At 43.6% G+C, this 21532-nt stretch overlaps 1 protein-coding gene across 12 annotated transcripts in view; it reads left to right on the top strand.

Annotated features, from left to right (window-relative positions):
* The window catches only part of ANKS1B (ankyrin repeat and sterile alpha motif domain containing 1B), a 1152360-nt gene that overhangs the window by 1111580 nt on the left and 19248 nt on the right, over nt 1-21532 (top strand). For all 12 annotated transcript variants that reach the window (XM_060025438.1, XM_060025440.1, XM_060025439.1 and 9 more), the window contains 3 exons: nt 520-531; nt 1860-1946; nt 10212-10349. In XM_060025438.1, the coding sequence (XP_059881421.1) occupies nt 520-531; nt 1860-1946; nt 10212-10349 (237 nt within the window). The remainder of the gene's footprint in view (nt 1-519; nt 532-1859; nt 1947-10211; nt 10350-21532) is intronic.

The following is a 21532-nucleotide window of genomic DNA, read 5'->3' as shown; positions in this document are numbered from 1 at the left end:
CAAAAACAACCAGGAAAATGAGAAGCACCTTTTCCATGGCTCAAGTGAAAGATGAAATGTAATTATCATTATTGAGTTCAATGAGTTTCATTCACACTATCCAACCTTCTTTCATTCTGGTCACATTTTCAGAGTTTAAAAATGGAAAATGGGTAATAATAAATGAAGAAATCAAGAAAGTTCATATTTTTCTCGGTTTCCTTAATATACATAAGACAGCTGGTTGTGGAACACTCAAAGCAGAAGGCTCTTGCATGTCAGTCATCAGACGACTGTGCAATGCAATAAACAGAACGATGAGAAAACAGTAGAAGCAGAGGAGAGACAGGGTCTGGAAAAGCCTGCAGTAATCTCTAAAATTACAGTTTCCCTGCATCAACATATATCTGTAGAGCCTATTCTCTTTACCGTTTAATGAGTCTGTGCTGTCTGTGAATTACTGAAATGGTTTCCTCTCACCTTTTTATGTATTTTCTCTCCTATTATGTTCTCACCTGTCTTGTCTGGAAAATCCATCAGGCTAACTGTCAGGTAGGTTCTTCTTGATGTTTAATGTGATTATTAGGAGTATCCACAGCAGGAAATGAAGTAAACAGACTGTGAGTGACCTGTGATGAATGATGAAACTAACCAGAAAAGGCAGTTGCTAAATTACAGAGAAACTTTTTGCAGATGCATAAAACTGTAGAAGCTGCAAACTGTAAGCACATTCAGCCATTGTGAACATCTATCGTAAGAACTTAGCCTAAGGGATTACAGCAGCTCTGAATGATAAAGTAGGTTGCCTGCACTGTCCGGTTTTGCTGTGGCTGAAAATACAGCCTCTGCCCCCGAGGGCTCAGTTGTCATGGGGTGGTATTATATCCTATGTGGCCATGAGCAGTTCTGCTGTAAACTATCAGCTTTTATGGATTTGGCCAGGTCCAAGAAAAATTCACAACGATGTTTTTTGTTTTTTTGTGGTACGCGGGCCTCTCAACGTTGTGGCCTCTCCCGCTGCAGAACACAGGCTCCGGACGCGCAGGCTCAGCGGCCATGGCTCACGGGCCCAGCCGCTCCGCGGCATGTGGGATCTTCCCGGACACACAAACCCGTGTCCCCTGCATCGGCAGGCGGACTCTCAACCACTGCGCCACCAGGGCAGCCCCACGATGTTTTTTTTTTTTTTAAATCTTTTTGATGTGCACCATTTTTAAAGTCTTTATTGAATTTGCTACAATATTGCTTCTGTTTTTATGTTTTGGTTTTTGGGCCACGAGGCATGTGGGATCTTAGCTCCCCGACCAGGGGTCAAACCCACACCCCGTGCATTGGAAGACAAAGTCTTAACCAGTGGACCACCAGGGAAGTCCCCACAATGATGTATTTTAGATCCCTGTTTTAAGTACGTATTCAGGCATGCCTTGTGCCTTGAAGAAAGAGAGAGACTAGGAAGAAATGGGGAGAGGTGGCATGTATTTTGTTAATGCTAAACTCATCCTTAGAGTTCAATCTGACGTGGCTTAACTCTAGTCAAAAGAATAGTTGTTTGAAATTGCATAAGGGACAGAGCTGTTCATTTCTCCCCTCGGGGTCAGGGAAAGGGCGTATTCCTTCACCCACATGGAACAGCGGAACAAGCTCTTTTTAGATCCTCAAGTGCAAAGCAGATACTTTATAAACCCAAACCATAGCTAAGCCCAGGAGGAGAGACATACATTTAAATTAGGGTGTGTTTGGTGTGTGTTTGATGTGTGTGTGTGTGTGTGTGTGTATTGTTTTTAGCTTGAGCTCATTTTTATCTTTCAAGAGAAAGAATTATATGCTGCAGTTGCCATGGAACACAGACTGCTCTAATAGCTTTCTAATTTTAATTTCAGAAGTCTACAGAGCAAATGAAGAAGGTCCCTACTATTATTCTTTCAGTCTCTTATAAAGGAGTCAAATTTATTGATGCAACAAATAAGGTGGGTACCGCACCTCTCTTTGGTTTAGACACCAGATACAGTCCTGAGTAAATGATCTAAAATCCGTTGCTTCCCATCATACCCAACCTCCCCCATTTTAATCACTCCTCACCCCTGACTTTCATGATCCCTAAAACAACTGTACACACACACACACACACACACACACACACGCACACGCACACAGGGGGGCACATCGCATTTGGGGGCTTGATCTAGGATTCCTACACATACTTTGCTTTCACTTTTCCCTGGTACCTTCCTTAGTAGACTGTAGCCACTCAGTATCTGGCACGTCCCTTTGGATCCAGAGAATATTAAAACAGAAAAAAAATCATGTCTAGTGTGAAAATGTACCAGTGTCATCATTCCTCCACCAGAGGAAGTGTATGTTACCAGGTGAAGGGCTAGAACATTTGTCTTTTCATTGCTCCAGAGATAGGCCTGTCCTTTCTTTTGATGTATATAATGAATACCTGACACAGGGAACCCATGCTCTGGCGTTTACATCATATAATTGCATTTCGTTCTCAACTATTGAGATGGAAGCGAGGGTTCCAACCGTATTGTTTTCTTAAGAGACACAATCAGAAAAGAAGCTGAGGCCGTGCTGTGACTCTGCGGTGACTTTGTGCTCACAGTGGGAACAGCTTGTGGGCCCTGAGGTCAAGTGTAGACATCTGGGTTGCATTTTACTTAGAAAGTGTCCTTTCTTGGCCAAGGTGACAGAGTGCAGGTGCTAGACTAGAAAACTCGGGTATGACCACTCTCACCCTCCATCAATTCAAACCTGACCTGCTCCTCCTCCAGAACCCCCAAATGTCCTGCATTTTCGTCTTACGTCCTTCCAACCAAAAAAGTGTAGAAATAGGGGAAATGAGGTGATGCCCGTTGGTAAACACCATTTGTTTTCTGGACTGCCTACCTAGTCCTCCCAGCTGGACCCACTCCACTCTGGAGAAAGGAAACAAAAGTCATGAAACAGGTGAATTTAAACAATGGAAATTTAGGACCACGGCAGCTGGATTTAGATCCCGGGAAACGTCCCGTGGGCAGTGACCCTTGACCGTCTATAATAAACCTGAGCATCTGAATCGACCAGTTCAAAGCCTTCCCAGTTTGTTTTCTGTAATGAAGAAGATGGCCATGTCAGCAGTCCAATAAGGCCAAGCTCCCCAAGTCTACTTAGAGCCACCTCCCAGGTTTAGAAGCAGTTCTGAAACTCAAGCCGAAAGCTGGTAACTCAGTCTGGTCGTGCTAGTTGATGACACCCAAAGCACACTCAGAGTCAGATGCCTTCCGTGGAATGATGCTCCAACCCGGCAATATGTCATTGACAGTTACTGCCGTCAGATTACAGTTATGGAAACTCTGATCAGAAAAATCCCAGTTGATTTGCTTTTTTATTTCTTGGAAGCAACTTTAGGTGCTGGTGCACAAACTTCCTTTAGCCCTAGATTATAGTCAGTTGGCTTTAAAAGTTTCTAAACTTTATGGAACTCTGACTGAAGATAGCATTGCTTTCACTGTTATCTAAATTTCAAGAAAGGCTTTGGCATTTGGATTTTTTTTTTAACCTAACCTGGAGCAACTGTCTCTACCCCATTTGCACTTGAAAAACATGAATGGCAGTATGTTATTAGCTTATGAGTCTGACACTCTCTTAGATTAACAGCCTTAGCAGGCTTGGATTCTGACAGTTTCTGAGCAAGTGGTATTTGGCCTGAGAAGTTTCCAGAGTCTTAAGGCTGTCATCCTATGAAGCTGGTGGTATGACTGGGTGCGTCTGTATTAACTGCATCCTCTCTAACCCACTCTGCACCATCAGAGGAAGGAGAGAGCGCTATCGGCCCTGTGGCATTTTGCTTACAGACACATCAAGGGCCCTAGATCTTGATCTCCCAGACTTTGAGGGAGTGCTTCTGCTTCAGTCGCCAGTACTTAGATGAGTTATTCATAGATCTCTGCTCACTAATGACTACTCTGGAAATCTAAGCAATGAAAGATACGCAAAAGATAATTGTGTGAATAAAGACACTAAATAAAGAAGGCCCGCATTTCTTTCAAGCCCTTGCAGTGTGGTCCTCAGCCTGTTTTCAGAATCCAGAGCAAAGGCAAAGTGCATATGTTGGTAGCAGGTGGAACCAGCCTCTCTGTGACTATATGACAACGTGTGCCTGGCTGTTTTAGGAATTTGGGGACATCGACTTCAACACTGGGGCTGCACAGGGTCCCCATCCCAGTGTCCTGTGACGTAGTGACCTACCCCAGTCTAATGGTGGATAGGGAGAGGGTGGGTGACTCGGGGCCGTGGTCTAGGAGTTAGTGTGTGAGAAGCCTAAAGCAGAGAGCTTGTATTAGAAGGTGGAAGAAAGAAACGGTGTAGAGCTGCGTTGGTGGAGTTTGGGGGAGGCTGAGAAACACCACCAGCCAGGGCTGAAGGCCTGGTTTCAGGGGGCGCAGAGGAGCCAGTGTTGAAGAGCCTTCCTCAGGTTGTGGTATGAAAGGAGCTGTGCTCATCCAGCAGTGTCTGCAGTGGCATCGTGCGTGCCACTTGGTCCTGTACAAAGACCAGCCTCTAAATTAAGACCCACAGCAGGAAAGGAGCAGATTGATAAACTCCAGGTCCTGCTTTCGGTTTGTACCAGAGATTCCTCCCCTGGGAAGCATCTGGGGGGAACCACTTTGATTTGAAGTGAAGGACTTGTGACGCATAGACATCTGTGAAGACCTCACAGTTTGTGGTGCTTGTGAGCACTAAGCCTGTAGTAAGACACAACCAGAAGTCACAGCTTATTGTTCATGTTTGATGCTTTCTTTTTTTTCAGATGCTCATCATTTTTTTAAATTTATATTTATTTATTGATTGGCTGCGTTGGGTCTTCGTTGCTGCACACGGGCTTTCTCTAGCTGTGGCGAGTGGGGGCTACTCTTTGTCGTGGTGCACGGACTTCTCATTGCAGTGGCTTCTTTTGTTGCAGAGCACGGGTTCTAGGCACACAGGCTTCAGTAGTTGTGGCACACGGGCTCAGTAGTTGTGGCTCGCAAGCTCTAGAGCGCAGGCTCAGTAGTTGTGGCGCACGGGCTTAGTTGCTCCGCATTATGTGGGATCTTCCCGGACCAGGGCTCAAACCCATGTCCCTTGCATTGGCAGGCGGATTCTTAACCACCGCGCCACCAGGGAAGTCCCCTGTACTTTATTGTTAACCGGTCCTCTCCTAACCGCCGCATCTCTGTAACCCTACCCTGGTCAGATAGAGGGGGTGTTCATCCTGCACTGGACGTAATCGAAGGCCTCAGACCTTCACTAAGTGACTGCCCTGCAGTCACACAGCTAGCTGGTCATGGAGAAGGACTAAAACTTAACTTTCCCACTCCCTAACCTAACGCTTTTTCACTTTCACTTCATGCGACCTTCCACCAGTCCGTTTGACATGCAGTGGATGCTTAATTAGGTGTTAATGACTTTTCCCCTCCTTTTAGCCCCCATTAGACTGTGTGAAAGATGTACCCTCCAGCAAAGCACTTCTTTCCTTTTACTCTAATATAAAGTACCAGCTTTGGCTGAGTTCATGGGGAAGGGTTAGGTGCCTAGCTGTAAACTTGTAAACCTGTTACCTAGCAACCTGGGAAATGAATTGAATCACTAAACCTGGTAAGAAGGAAGAAGCGGAAAATGATCTTGAATTAAAAATGGAACTTGGATTAGATCTATACTAAAATGTTACAGGTAAATCACACCAGCTTTCTGTAGATCCGTAGCCCAGAGGTACGTCAGCATGGCATTCTGCCAAGAGGGCTGCAACTGCTTAGCTCCAGACCCATCTTCAGATCAGCAGGGTCTTCCAAGAAGCGACACCGTCCGCACATCCAGTGCCTGGCTGAGGGTGGGTTGCATTTTGCCTTCCTGCTGTGACCCCCTCCTCAGTCTTCTCATCCAGCTAGATTAGGAACAATGCAGTGCCTGGGTTGGTTTGTTAGTTTGTTTTTAATTTATTTATTTTATTTATTTTTGGCTGCGTTGGGGCTTCATTGTTGTGCGTGGGCTTTGTCTAGTTGCAGCGAACGGGGGCTACTCTTCATTGCGGTGCGCGGGCTTCTCATTGCGGTGGCTTCTCTTGTTGTGGAGCACGGGCTAGGCACTCGGGCTTCAGCAGTTGTGGCACATGGGCTCAGCAGTTGTGGCTCGTGGGCTCTAGAGCGCAGGCTCAGTAGTTGTGGTGCACGGGCTTAGTTGCTCCACAGCATGTGGGATCTTCCCGGACCAGGGCTCGACCCGTGTCCCCTGCATTGGCAGGTGGATTCTAAACCACTGCGCCACCAGGGAAGCCCAGTTTGTTTTGAATGTCAGCTTCAAACAGGGCTTATGCTATTTTTTTAGGCACAGATTAACTTGGAACTTTTGCCTAAACAAGTGCCAGTTGTTTTTTATAGCACATGTTTCTAAAAAGCTCAGAGTCAAGTTAAGAGTGTGTGCTGTCCTCATCTGCACCACCCTCTCTGCAGGTCTCCTCCAGGTAGCCCCCGACCAGGCTGCTGCCTCTATGTGGGGTGCTCTCTGGACGGGTGCTGCATTGTCTCCCTCATAAAAGGCCTGGCCTGTGGAGGAGACTCAGAGAAGGGCCCTACCTGTCGTAGTCAGGAGTGAGGGAAGCAGGGAGAGGCCAGTTTCTAGGCCCATCACTTCGTTATCACACCCCCTTCTGAGACCGTCTCTGTTAATTGGCTGAACCAAACAAGTCTCTTCTACACCCACCAGCCAGATACCTCTTTAGCTGTTTCTCTACATGATGAGAGGCAACAGACAAGAAAAAGAACCACTCCCTGCTGAAGGGTACTGAGCTGCCACATTTTCTAGCCAAAGAAGCGACAGGGTGACCCCAGTCCTGGCTTGAGCCTTTTAAAAGCCCTCGTCTCCTTAGAAGGTGCTTAGATATGGAGGCTCAGCTGCATAAAGGCGTCCACTGTAAACTGAGGAACATCACCTGTACCTCATGATGATGTCAGCTTTTAATGTATGGAGGAGCCACTAATGACAGGGTGGAAAGAATGTATCCTTCCTTGACTTCTCCAAGGAGGAAACTGCAGTCTCCATCCTGTCTCCAGCTGTAGTCTCCTTAGTCTTGGAATCGTCGTACACATGGAGAACTAGCCTCACTGCTCTGCAGAGGTGGGCAGTGCAGACTGATGGCAGTGTCTCAGTGTTGCCTAATGCACATTTGTGTGCCCGATGCACAGTGAGGCTAAGCAAACCGAAGGTCAGAGTTCGGAGCAGAGAAAGGTTTATTGCAGGGCCAAGCAAGGGGAACGGGTGGCGCATGCCCCCCAAATCTCCAAGCTCCTCAAAGGGTTTCAGCAAAACATTTTTAAAGGCCAGGTAAGGGAGGGGCGTCCCAGGGTATGTGATCAGCTCATGCACAGTTTTCTGATTGGTTGATGGTGATCAATCCTTAGGCACTGGAAGGTCTGGGGGCTACGTGCTCATGATCATCAGTAGTTAATTTCTTCCTTTTTGTGGTGGTTTTGAGCCTCTGAAAAACTCAGGGAATATGCATGAGATACTATTATCTGGGTACTTCTGAGAGGAGGTGCAGCAGAGGACATGAGGGAGGGGTATGTCCTGAGAAGGCCGCTGCTCAGTTACATCAGTAGTGAGATCCCAGGTCCTCAGCACATTCTAGCACCACGGATATATTAGGAAGTTCTGTTCAAAATACCTCCCTACACAGTCCATTGCTATGAATTCATTTAAAAGCAAATTTTTAAAGTGCCAATTAGGATGACTGAGTGCCAATAACGTGAGTTATTCTTAACTGATTGTAGAATGTCTGTATTAGCTTGCCTTTCCTCTAGTTTAGACCATGGGAACAGAGGAATTAAAGTTTCAGCAGTGGGAGAGGAGGCTGATTTGGGGACATGGAGCAACACAGAGGAGGGCAGGCCTCGGAGTTTAAAAGACAGCCCTGGGCTCCTGGAGATTAGAGAAGAGGGGGCCGGTTTCCAGAAAATTGGGAGGGAGGACCCAGAAAGAGGAAAAATGTCTTAGCACTATAGTAAATTACCACAGACTGGGTTGCTTAAACCATGAATATTTATTTCTCACAGTTTTGGAGGCTGGAAAGTCCAAGATGAAGTCACCAGCAGATTCAGTGTCTGATGAGAGCCCCCATTCCCTGCTTCATAAGTGGCCGTCTTTCTGCTGTGTTCTCACATGGCAGAGAGAGCCAGCTAGCTCTCTTGCCTTGTCTTGTAAAGGCACTAATAGCATTCACAAGAGCTCCACCCTCATGACCTAATCACATCCTAAAGGCCCACCTCCAAGCAGCATCACACTGGGGGGCTAGAATTTCAAGATACAAACTTGGGGAGGATGCAAACATGCGGTTCATAATTAAGAGAGATCTCCAAAGATACACTTTACCTACTTAACAATTTTTCCCTGGGCCACAGTGCTGTCACACACCACTGAAAATTGTCAGGAGTGACATCTTGTGAATTGGCAAGATTCAGGGAATTCAGTGCAATGAAAATCACAGGGCACTTCACTGTTAACACTTTCCCGAGAAGCTGATCAACCTTATGCTAGTCAAAAAGAAAGTCTCAAGAACACAAAATGCCAATTTAGTTAAAAGTTGGAGCCAATGCTCTATTTTCAGTAATAGTGGATCCTGGATAGGTGAGACCAAATCCACAGGCTTCCCGAAGTAATAGCAGCCCCCAATTAAAATGATGGCGGAGGCTCTCAGCACCTGCTAACATACCTATAAAGACCACGCAGAGCTCATTAATTTTAAATTTAAGACTCACCGAGCTCCTAATTTAGTTTTCTCCTTGGAGAAATGCTATCTGGATGCCAGAAGAGGATCGGCACCTTCTATTTTGAAACTCTGTCTTGCGATAGGATGTTACTTGTTTATGGGATTCTGATTTCAATTTGAGTTATTTCTGACAGCGCTGCATGTAGCGTCAACATACAGGGTCACTGTGAAGAACGTCTTAATTTAATTTTCTTTTATGTGTTAATTCTGTAATTGCTTACCAACCACGTAGCTCAGTAGAGTGAGGGGCGTGAAGTACTTGCCGGGGGCGCTGGCAGGAAACGGCGTTTTGTAAGCAATTTTAGGCATTGATGGGTATACACGGAGCATTACATTCGCTCAGGTTATTTAAGACTGTGCAGTTACAAAGTAATTAGGGTAACTAAAGCATTGAGGGTTTTAGATCTATGACAACTGCACAAGCATAAATGGGATATTGTGAGGTTAAGAAATGTTTGCATGATTATGTGAAATCTTTTGCTTCTGAAATACATGAGTGTATCAAAAGAAGTTTCTGGCTGGGTTTGCAGCCCAGGTGATGCTCCTTGGTTATTTTGTGCTTCGGGATAATGGTACTTAAACCTTTCCTCAGTTACCTCCCACCGATTATTCTTAGAGGCAAGTTGGGATGAGGGGGCTGGCAGGGAGATGGCTTGAAAAAGTGCTAGCCGAGAGAAAAAATGAAGTTATGTTCAACCAGTGAGAGAGAGGTGGGGCTGAGAGGTATTGCAACATCAGGCCCAGTTCCACTACCTGCCCTGCATAACTTACACTGTCTGAGTACTGGTTTCGCCACCTGTGAGCTGATGATGAGGATAACCACAGCACCACTCATAATGATACACAGCGGGTATAGTTAGCAAAGCGTTGTCATCCACGGGGCGCTGCATCTAGCATGCAGCGTGGTGTTTCCCTCATCCCACCCTTACACCTTAGTCTCCACGGAGTCTTCATGAGAGAGCGCCTTGACGCGCCCTCGCCTACCTGCCTTGGCTCTGAGGAGCTAGGGGCCAGGCACAAGACAACAGGTAAAAGATGGTGAGGGATCAGCCTCCCGGCAGGCAGAACAACATGGCAGGTGATCCTTTCCAGACAGAGTTAGCAGGAGGCGGCGCTGACTCTACATGGAAAATGGAAACAGTGAAATGCTTAGTAGTTACTATTTTTTTAAAGTGTCTGCCACCCAGACTGCTTCTGCACACAGCACCATGTGAGAACTGCTGCTCCAGGACAGGACTATTTTAGGTTGTTTTTAATTAAACGAAAGCATTCCTTCCAGACCTGGTGTACCTTTGCCCACAGATAGTGTGTTGAATCACTTTGAGTGTTGCTGCTCTAGAACATTCTAGGACGAGGGAAAGCAACTGCTTCCCAGATCATTTGCCTTGGTTCTAAAATATGCTGGTTTGCAGAGGAAAACAACGGTCGTTTGTGTCATTTCTTCCAGAACATAATTGCCGAACATGAAATTCGTAATATCTCCTGTGCTGCCCAGGACCCAGAAGACCTCTCAACATTCGCTTATATCACAAAAGATTTGAAGTCCAATCACCACTACTGTCACGTGTTTACTGCCTTCGATGTGGTGAGTAGCTACCCTCTTTGGACAAACTAAGTATTTCCCTGAATATACCTGGACATTATTAATTATTATTAAATTATTGCAATTTAGGTGCTTGGTTTGTTTACCAAGTTTTAAGGTATACCTGGCGTAAGGTATTTTGCAGACTCAGCTTTTCTGAGTTTTTTCTGTATTTTCGTTCATTCATTAAAGTTAGAACTCCACTTCTATCCAGTATCTGAAATGTCATTGCTCAGTTACTAACCTCACTTTTCATATCAGACGAGTTCCTTTCTTTCTCTGGTACCAAAATATAGTAAATGTCTTCCAGCCTTTCTGTTCCTTTGCTCTGTCTGTTGGTTTCTTTGGTAGCCATTTCTAAGTAGTAGGGCATGATAGTCTAGGTTTGTTTGGAGGAAAAGTAAATTCAGTGCCTCATACAATATTTGTGGTTTTCTATATTGAATAGTAGTTAAATTAGACTTTTATAAATAATAATTGGGAACAGCAAGGTTTGGTTCATTTGAATATGGCCCGTATTCAGAAGTTAGTCTTGTAATGACGTCCTTATGGTGTTACACACCTATAGTCCTATTTGTCATTAAGTCTAAAAACTAGCCCATATATTACAAACTTGGAAAATGGAAGCAATTCTAGAAAATAACAAGTATTCCTTCTTGTACCTTCAGGATGGTACAAATTGCTCGAGGATAACTCTATTTTAGTACATTGGGCATTCTAAATTTGAAGCAGACAGAACAGAGACAGCTACAACCATGAAATAATTTGTAATCAGAAGAATTCTAAAATGTCACTTTAATATGACAGTTCTGCTCTGCTCAAGTTTTGAGATACACACGTTTAAAGAATTACACAGAAACTGCAGTATAATAGATTCTTGAGGGGCCAGCCCACAGTTCAATGTCATGGGTAAGACTGCTTGAAGCGATCATTTTTAGTTCTGACAAACTCCCATGGACCAAGGACCACAGTAACCCAGAATTTACCCCATCCTAAGGGATGTTAGGCTCATGCCCAGAACGTTGTATCAGGCTGCGTGTGGCCCATCCCTTTCAAGTTGTGAAGATTGAAAACAGGAAAGAATGCTGTGTGCCTTTAATTTTTTTTTCTATTTTGAGAGGCATGAGGAGAATAATATACAGGTGGTCTGTGTTAACAGTAAGGACTGCAAAGCCAAACCCTCAAAGGCTGCTCTAGATATCTCTGGATGCGTTTGTTTGCACAGGATCAACAGTGTTGATTAAAACCATGTCAGCATTTAGGTTTCTGGTGCCTTAGACATAACTTGCCATTCTTGTGAAATGCAATTGTTTCTTTTTTTAAGCATTTTTAAAAGTATATTTATTTATTTGGTTGCACCAGGTCTTAGTTGTGGCAGGTGGGCTCCTTAGTTGTGGCATGCAGGCTTCTTAGTTGCAGCATGCATGTGGGATCTAGTTCCCTGACCAGGGATCAAACTTGGGCCCCCTGCATTGGGAGCTCGGAGTCCCAACCACTGCACCACCAGGGAAGTCCCGCAATTGTTTCTTAAAACAGCGAAATTCCATTCTATCCACATACATTTTGGTTTGCATGATACCCCTTTCTCTGGGATTTGCCTTGGTGTCATAGAAAGAACAGGCTGCTCAGAGTTCACATCCCAACTCGCTGCCTGCTCCCTGGTCTTAGACGAGTTGCAGGACTTTTCTGAGTCCTGATTTCCTTTGTCTATAAAACAGGCACAGGGATTGTACCTTACAGGTTTTCTTTGGGATTGAAATGAAGGAACGTATGTAGAGCGTTCATAAGTAATGCGTGTTCAGTGTTTGCTTCCCCCGCACCACCTCTTCTCTCTCCTTGCCTGCTGACCTCACAGTTCACAGCCTGGACGTTTTCTGCTAAAAGACATAAGATAGATTTTCTAGAAGTGTACTTATGGTCCGAAGTTTTCCCACTGCCCTTGTGAAAGAATTGAAAAAAATAGAAGAAAAAATAAATAAAATAGAAACAATAGAAAGAAAGCATAGATTCTGTAGGCCTTCTATTGGTATATTGCATCTATATCGTGTTTTCATTGAATGTCAACATTAGTATTCCAGTATTGTCAGGATGAATTCCACCCTTCCCTGGGGTATTACAGCATTTCTTTCTCAATTGGTTTTAGAGTAATATATAATTTGCCTTCATAAGGCTATCCAAAACATTGTTCTCTATTGAAGCTAAAAATGATGCCCATGGGCCATCTGGCCTCTTGAGTTTTTCAAGCGTGTGTATATGCGACGCCAGAATACAGAAGTGAAATATGGGGGAAAACAGTCAACTGTTTAGTTTTAAGATCAACATGATGTTCCTGATACATTTGGAAAACAAGCGGAGAATTGCTTCACCTTTTGTTTTTTCATCCAGATGTTTGATTTAATGTAGACGTTCACTAGGTTAGGAGTCTGGTTTCAGCTCCAGAGGATTTTCGTCTTACATCACAAATCCACCATTTTAATCCTCTCTAGGTGAACAGTTTGTTTAACTTCAAAAATAGTAACAAAGGCCACCAGCCTTAACGTGGGCCTTCGAGCAATTTTGAGATGCACCAAGCTTTGCTTGCACTAAAAAAAAACCTCTTTGAGCGTGGATTTTGTATCTTTATGTAGGGCAGTTCAATATTCAGTCCAGTCTCGAAGCCTTAAAATTCTTTTGGTATGAACCAGTCCCCCAGGCTGCCCAAATGGCAAAAGAAAAGAAAAGAATACCTTAAGTATACATTTAGTCTTTCAGCTGATGTGTATGAGTACATGCACATTTTTAATTGCAGTTATTGCTACTTTGACCTTGTAGATCTTTTATGGGTCGCAGGAAGTTTTTATGAATATTTCTTATCACCAAGAAAACCCAATGATGTCTAGGAGGCTTCCAGTTTACGGAGAGTCGGATTTGAAATTCAGAACCTTTTTTCCATAGAAATCCTGCGGTCTTGGAAGGGAGGCCCAAGCCCCCCTACTCATATGAGCACGTGAATTTAACGTAGTTCCTTGACTCTGGGACCTTGCGGAGCCCTTCATAGGCTCAGACACCGGGAGGGGGTGGAGTGAACCTGGCTTCCCAAGTTCATTTGGCTGTGGTAGCCTCTTTTGGGGAGAGCTTCTCACGGAGGTGGTGTTCTGCGGAACACACTTCAGGAAATGTTACGCTTTATCTTCTCTAAGCTTGTTTCCATGACTTAGAATCTATGCTAAATTCAGCTTGTGATATTTTCAGTTTTTAATGACAGGTAGATGGAAATTTTAAAAGACTAGAGCAGAAAGGGAATTAGGGTTCCCAAGAAAAGCCAGTATGTACCTACCGGCGCATTCCAGACCTACTCTGCATTCTAGACTCACTATGGTGGTAGCTGATTTCTAGTCACCTCCCCAGTGGGACACATCTCACCCACTACAGAACAAGAGGCTGCCCGACCTCCACCTTCCAGGCAGTGAAAACTTGGGGGAAGAGAGTAGGACTGTGTAGGAAAAAAGAATGTGTTACAAGACCAGGAGTTGTCAGGCTTAAAACAACGGATTCAGCTTTTCTCTTCTCCACTCTTATCTCAAATGAATGAAGGGGAAATCCATGCTGCTGAGATGACAAGAGGGAGAATGGGTATTTCAGCGGCCACCAGATCCCAAGGCTGCAGTGATCATCCTTAAAAGGCCACCGTAGGAAAGAGATAGATACAACCTAGATCATTTGGCAACTCTCATCTATGTATTATTCACTCCGTCTGGATTTCTAGGACATAGAATGGAGATAGGTAGATTCGAAAGATTTTGATGCATTCTCTGCAAGACTGTCAGATTTATTTTAAAAATCTGGGAGGGACCTCATTCACTAGTTCTAAAATACGAAAGGTTTATTTTGTTTAAATAGCATTAAAAGCCATGACTGCCGCTAAACCCTGGCTAATTCTCACTTCTCTATAAAGAACATGTTTGCAGTCTTTGATAATTTTAACCATGCTCATTTTTCTCTTACTTGCACCTCCCAAATTCTGTCATCTTCAGTGTGTACAGCTTAGACTGGTTGTGGAATGTGTAGAGAATGTCAAAGTCTTGATGCCGGTGGGCGGTGCGTGGGGGAGACGAGGCTCCCTCTTTCCTGTGCCTTCTTGCCTGAATGTGGGCCGTGAAAGGATCTAAACTGGAGAAACAGAGATGACCAAATGCAGGAAACCATGGTCCGCAGGGGGACAGCATTTTATAGTCGTTTCCATCACTAGGGACCAGCAAACCTAAGCGCAGGGGAAGAACACCAGAGTCGACCACTCTGTCATAATCAGTCTAATGAAAGTGAGATTCCGGAGCCCTTTAATTTTCTCCAGTTTTATTGAGATAAAATTGACATATAACACTGTATTCATTTTAGATGTACCGCATAAGGATTTGATATATGTATTGCTGCAAAATGATCAGCACAATAAGTTAGCATCCATCACCTCACACAGTTACACGTTTTGTGTGTGTGTGTGATAAGAACTTTAAGATCTACTCCGTCAGCAACTTTCAAATGTACAATACAGGCATACCTGAAAGATACTGCAGGTTCTGTTCCAGACTACTGCAATGAATCGAATATCACAATAAAGCAAGTCACATGAATTTTTTGGTTTCCCAGTGCATATAAAAAGTATGTGTACACTGCACTGTAGCCTGTTACGTGTGCAATACCATCATGTCTAAAAAAACAATGTACATGCCTTAATTTAAAAATGCTTTATTGCTAAAAAATGCTAACCATCATCTGAGCCTTCAGCGAGGCATAATCTTTTTGTAATGGTAACATCAAAGGTCTGATCACAGTTCACCATAAGGAATATAATCATAATGAAAAAGTTTGAAATCTTGCCAGAATTACCAAAATGGGACACAGAAACACAAAATGAGTAAATGCTGTCAGAAAGCTGGAGCCAGTAGACTTGCTCAATGCAGGGTGCCACAAGCCTTCAATTTTTTAAAATAGCAATATCTTCAAAGTGCAATAAAACGAGGTACGCCTGTACGGTACTGTTAACTATAGTCACCATGCTGTACATTGCATTCCTAGGACTTATTTGTCTTATAACTGGAAGTTTGTGCCTTTTGACCACTTTCACCCATTTCTCCCTTTCTTAAACTCGGAGATTCTTTTCGTGGAGTAGCGTAGGGTTCCGAATGGAAAGTACTTATGGCTTATGTTGCAGAGATTGTCCCACAGAGTGGGAATTTACAAGTGCAAAAGAACTTCCGTTATCGTTGACGTTAGTTGACCTCTGACAATGAAATTAATACTGTACGTGGAACTAGGTGGTCTCTTTCATTCTGTTTCTCCTTTTCTCCAACTGAAAATGGCCCTCAACCTGTTGGACTATGATACTATGAAAATAAATGGCAATGTAAGAAAATGCTGAAGTGCATAGAGCCCTTAAGATGGGACTGTCACACTCCCTGGCTAGTCTCCCACTTACAAAGTAGCAACCTACACTTAAGTAGAAGCCTTTCCCTGGCCCCTTGCAGCAGCTGAAACTCATCAAGTCAGTGGCAGGAGTGACGGAATAAAAATGGCACTTTGCTGGTGGTCCAGTGGTTAAGACTCTGCGCTCCCAATTCAGGGAGCCTGGGTTCGATCCTTGGTCTGGGAACTAGATCCCGCATGCTGCAACTAAGACCCAGTGCAGCCAAATAAATTAAAAAAAACAAACAAAAAAAAAACACGGCAGCACTCCCAGTCCTGTGGCCGTTATATACCACCTCCTCCCCCGCCCAAAAAAAAAATAGATCAACACTGCTGCTGGGTTACATTTATCCATACCTCCTCTCCGTTGGCATAAACTGTTGAGAATTAACTAAGCCATAAAGCCAAAGGTGGGTGAATATTAAGAGAATAATTGTCACTCTTTTTTCCTCTCATCCCTATTTTTTTGAGGGTTGAGGGGGATGGATGTTATCAGAGCTTTAAATCAATCCCATTTTCTATGAAGTTAGAAAGAAAGTAGTCATTCTGACTTTTTTCACAGGTGGTTTTGCAGCATTCGTACATGTATTCGTTATAGCCCCCTCCCAAAGAACTGGAAATCAAATGTCATGTCTAGGGGTGACGCCTTTAGAATCAGCCTGGTTTTGAATCCCAGGTCGGCATCTCTTAGTTTCATAGTTTGGGCAAGAATGCCTGTAATCCTCAGTCTCCTCATCTATAAAATAGAGATAACAGCAGTACCCGCTGCCTAGGGTCACTGTAAGGATTCGGTGAGATGACACACGTCCGTGTCTAGCACACGTTCAGTCAGTCTTAGCTTCTAAGGGCAGGAGAGCAGCACCAGCAGTTACGGGGCTGGTTCTGTTCTTTCCTGTCAGACCTGTGTGAGGATTTATGTCCCAGTTTTCGGTTTACAACGTACATTTGATGCGGCGGTATCCCACACCTGAGATGAAAAGTCCAAGTCTGCATAAAATATATTTCTACATGTATTGAGTGCCTGCCGTGAGTCAGGCACACCACACTGCTCTCCAGGATGTCTGAGTTCAGAGGGAGAATCAAGGACATAACCAATGGTTGCAGTAAAATCCTGTCTGTGCTCTCCTGCAGTTTTGCTGGCCCCAGCAGGGTGAGGGCTCCCAGAGGAGAGGGACACAGGGGCTGGAAGCTGAACGTTGAGTTTGTATGAACATGTGGGCATCTTGGAGGCCTGACAATTCATTAATGCACTTTGGAAAGATGAGGTGAGGCATTAGGCAGTCGTCTGCCATAAGCAGAGAAAAAGTCATTTTTATCACCTGTCTTGTCCATTTGAGAAAGATGTTCAACAAGCATTAAAATTTGGTAGGTAAGAAGCGTCTTGAATGTGATAAATGCCCCTTTGGAGGTATCACAAGTTGGCAAAGGGTTTACTGTAGCTTCCACTAGGGGCTTTTACTTTTGAAGAGTGGCGAGGAGTTGAAATCCAGCAAATCTCTCTTCTGCACACCCTTTCCCCAAGTCCCTGCCAAGTAACAGGACAAAGACGGATCGTGTTCCCCTTCTGCCCTGGCAGGCCAGCCCCTCCAGCATGGGTGTGAGAGGTCTGCTGTCCAGCCACCGTAGGCTGTGGTTCCATGTGGACAGGCGACCACCGGGCGTGAGTACATGATTGCTATAGAGAACCTGTAACTTTATAAGAAAGACTTTCTTGGTCTTTCACGGAGCTGATGACACTCATGTACTTGGGGTGAGGCATGACGTGAAACCTTAGCAGATGCAGTGGAATGCTCTGCCACCTTTAAAAATCTGGTTTTTGAAGACCATTTAATGGCATGCAAAAACCATTCATGATTTAATGTTGCGTGAAAAAGTGACTCATGAAACTGCGTGTAAATATCATTCTAATTTTGTTTTTAAATTCACATAAATATTCATATAGCTTATAAAAGTATTTGTGCATATATACAAATGTAAGAGGAAAAGAAACCAAAATGTAGCAGTGGCTATATCCCAGCAGTAGAATTTTGCAGGTGATTTTTAATTTTCTTCTTTATGTATTTTCAAAAATTTCTCCATGTACCCCCGTTATATTTAGAGAGAAATATTAATTTCATTATTCTTTTAGTTAGCTGGAATTAGCCCTAAAGAAACTATCTGCATTTTATCCAGTTGCTGTGTCAGCCCTGGGCTAGATAGGCATCTTAGCAGAATTCCTGATACTTATTTCTAAATGCTGAAGACCTGTGATTGGGCAGTATTTGTTTCTATAAATATAATCAAGACTTAATCACTGACTTGTACTTGAGAGAACTAAGTAGGTAGAGCTAAGGAATGTCAATGAATTCTGTGAATATGGCCAGAATATTCTCAGTTATTTTTGCCTCAAGACGTGGATGAAGCAAGTTGTAGATGAAACCTACCCTGGCTCTTAAAAAACAAGATGTACAAGCAAAATACAGCCAGAGGAGAAACGTGGCTTCTTTCTGGAGGCCCCACCATAGACCCGTATTGAAAACGCTTTATCTTTAGGCCCAAAGGGCGTGCCCTGCACTGGTTCAGCATTTATTCAGCCAGGATCTACCTGTGGAGAGAAAATAGAAGGGAAGAATCCGCTGTGGCCATCCACAGGCAACCGTATCTTACCCCTGAGGTGCAAGTCCTCTTATCTTAGGAACCTGCCGGGCAGCGTCCTTTTTTCAGTTCCTCCAACATTTATTGCACACCTGCTATGTCCTAAGCCCTAGAGATGCAGTCAAATGAGAGGAGAGCCCTCAAGGAGCTCAGCCGGCTGGGGCATTTGGATCTATAAAGAGAAAATCCTAATAAATGCTTTACAGTCAGTGGAGCTGTGCCCATCTGAGCAGGGGCACCTGGCACAGCCTGGGGTGTCGGGGAAGGGGATTCAGAGCAGGCTCCTGGAAGATGTAATACCTCAGGTGAATCTTCAAGGTTGAGCAGTAACTCACCAGGCAAAGGGAGAGGTGGGGAACGGGCATATTGTTAAGAATGAAAGCCATTTAATAATAGACAAAATACTTGGCCATTTAGAATAGTTTTGGGGTGAGCGTTGCTGTGGGGACATCCCCTGTGGTGAAAGCCAGCCCCGTGGTCACTGCACTTCTGTGCACTGGCTGGTGGATTGTTGAGACCTGCAGTCCAGGCTTTGGAGAATGTGCTACTATTTAACATGGCATCAGCTATATATACACCTCTAAACTGAAGCTGTTGTTGGTTGGGTAAAAGACAGACAACAGCGTCTAATCAGAGAACCCTGGAGCTCCCAGTGGAGAGGGACCTAAAGGTCACCAGGACCAGACCCCCTGTCAGTGTCATCTCCTCAGTGGCAATGATAGGTACAGAAGCAGGCAGCCCAGGGCAGACTTAGCCCATGCAGGTGATCCAGGCATGGTCTTTACTCCCTGACACTGGTGCAGTAGACCTCTGAGGATCCTCTTAACACCCCAGGCTTCTTTGCACGGATACAGCCCTTTTTTCCTTGAATGTCTGTTTGCACCCTCTTCAGGTGCGGATAGCCTCTGCCGACCTCAGGAATTGCTTCTGCCGGCCCCCGGGAGCCAAAGAATATTCAGGTCCTGTAGCATTCTGAGACTATGGAATACAATTATTTGTTCCTTCAATTTTAGTCACTAAAATGTGGTGTGTTTTTGGTTTTTTGTTTTTTTTAATGCTAATGGAAAGTACCTGCAGGCAGATCAGAATGGTCCACTTGTAAACAGCAGCCTCCCAGCCTAAGCCGGCACGGCCACTCTCCCTGTGCTGTCCCCTCTCTCCTCAGCACACTTCCGCCTTTGTCACTTTAACCAGATGATGTGAGACTCGTGTCTGATGTACCTTGTCAGCCATTTTTTCAGTAAGGGGTTAAACAAAATAAGCTGTCGAATAAATGTTTAAGTGAACAAACAACCACCATTTATACTATACCTCCTTCCATAAAGGACTTAAGGCAGCCTACATGAATAGGTATGTTAAATCTGAAAATATAGATGCACGTGGATCTGAAGTAGGGAAAATACACACTAAAAAGAAGATCAAGACCCAGGGGAAAGTTTTAACATCAACATGCCGACCACAGAATTCTACATTGTTACGAGAACTGAGCCACAGATTTAGCTCTGAGCTTCCTGAAGGTCAAGGCAAGTAGGAAAACACAGTCATTACATGCTTGATATTTCTTGGGTGAGGATACCCCATCCTCTCAGAAGACAAAACTTCAGTGAGAGTGATTCTGAAAGAACTTTTTTTTTTAATTGAAGCATAGTTGATTTACAGTTTCCGGTGTACAGCAAAGTGATTCAGTTATATATATATATATATATATATATATATATATATATATACATACACGTATATATCTATTCTTTTCCATTATAGGTTATTACAAGATATTGAATATAGCACCCTGTGCTATACAGTAGGTCCTTGTTGTTTATCTATATTATATATAGTAGCGTGTATCTGTTAATCCCAAATTGCTAACTTATCCCTCCTTCCCCCTTTGGTAACCATAATTTTGTTTTCTATGTCTGTGAGTCTATTTCTGTTTTGTAAATAAGTTCATTTGTATCATTTTTTTAGACTCCACATATAAGTGATATCATATGATATTTGTCTTTCTCTGACTGCACTTAGTATGATAATTTCCAGGTCCATCCATGTTGCTGCAAATGGCATTATTTCATTCTTTTTTATGGCTGAGTTATATTCCATTGTATATATATACCACATCTTTAACCATTCATCTCTCAATGGACGTTTAGGTTGCTTCCATGTCTTGGCTATTGTAATAGTGCTGCTGTGAACATTGGGGTGCATGTAACTTTTCAAATAAGAGTTCTCGTCTTTTCCAGATATATGCCCAGGAGTGGGATTGCTGGATCATATGGTAACTGTATTTTTAGTTTTTTGTAAGGAACCTCCATACTCTTCTCCATAGTGCCTGCACCACTTTACATTCCCACCAACAGTGTAGAAGGGTTCCTTTTTCTCCACACCCTCTCTAGCATTTATTATTTGTAGACTTTTTAATGATGGCCATTCTGACTGGTATGAGGTGGTACCTCATTGTAGCTTCGATTTGTATTTCTCTAATAATTAGTGATGTTGAACATCTTTTCATGTGCCTGTTGGCCATCTGTGTGTCTTCTTTGGAGAAATGTCTGTTTAGGTCTTCTGCCTGTTTTTTGATTGGGTTGTTTGTGGTTTTTTGATACTGAGCTGTATGAGCTGTTTGTATATTTTGGAATTAATCCCTTGTCGGTCGCACTGTTTGCAAATATTTTCTTCCATGCTGTAGGTTGTCTTTTAGTCTTGTTTATGGTTTCCTGTGCTGTGCAAAAGCTTTTAAGTTTAATTAGTCCCATTTGTTGCTTTTGCTTTTGTTTCCATTACTCTAGGAGATGGACCCCAAAACAATATTGCTGTGATTTATGTCAAAGAGTGTTCTGCCCGTGTCTTCCTCTAGGAGTTTTATAGTACCTAAGAGTTTATAGTATACGGGTCTTACATTTAGGTCTTTAACCCATTTTGAGTTTATTTGTGTATATGGTGTTAGAGAATGTTCTAATTTCATTCTTTTATATGTAGCTGTCCAGTTTTCCCAGCACCACTTATTAAAAAAAGACTGTCCTTTCTCCATTGTATATTCTTGCCTCTTGTTGTAGATTAATTGAGAAGTGTGGGGGGTTATTTCTGGACTCTCTATTCTGTTCCATTGACCTATGTGT

The sequence above is a fragment of the Delphinus delphis genome, chromosome 11 (assembly GCF_949987515.2).
Source record: "Delphinus delphis chromosome 11, mDelDel1.2, whole genome shotgun sequence".
NCBI classification, from domain to species: Eukaryota; Metazoa; Chordata; class Mammalia; order Artiodactyla; family Delphinidae; genus Delphinus; species Delphinus delphis.
Note: the sequence above shows the minus strand (reverse complement) of the source record. Positions and strands in the feature narration are given on the sequence as shown.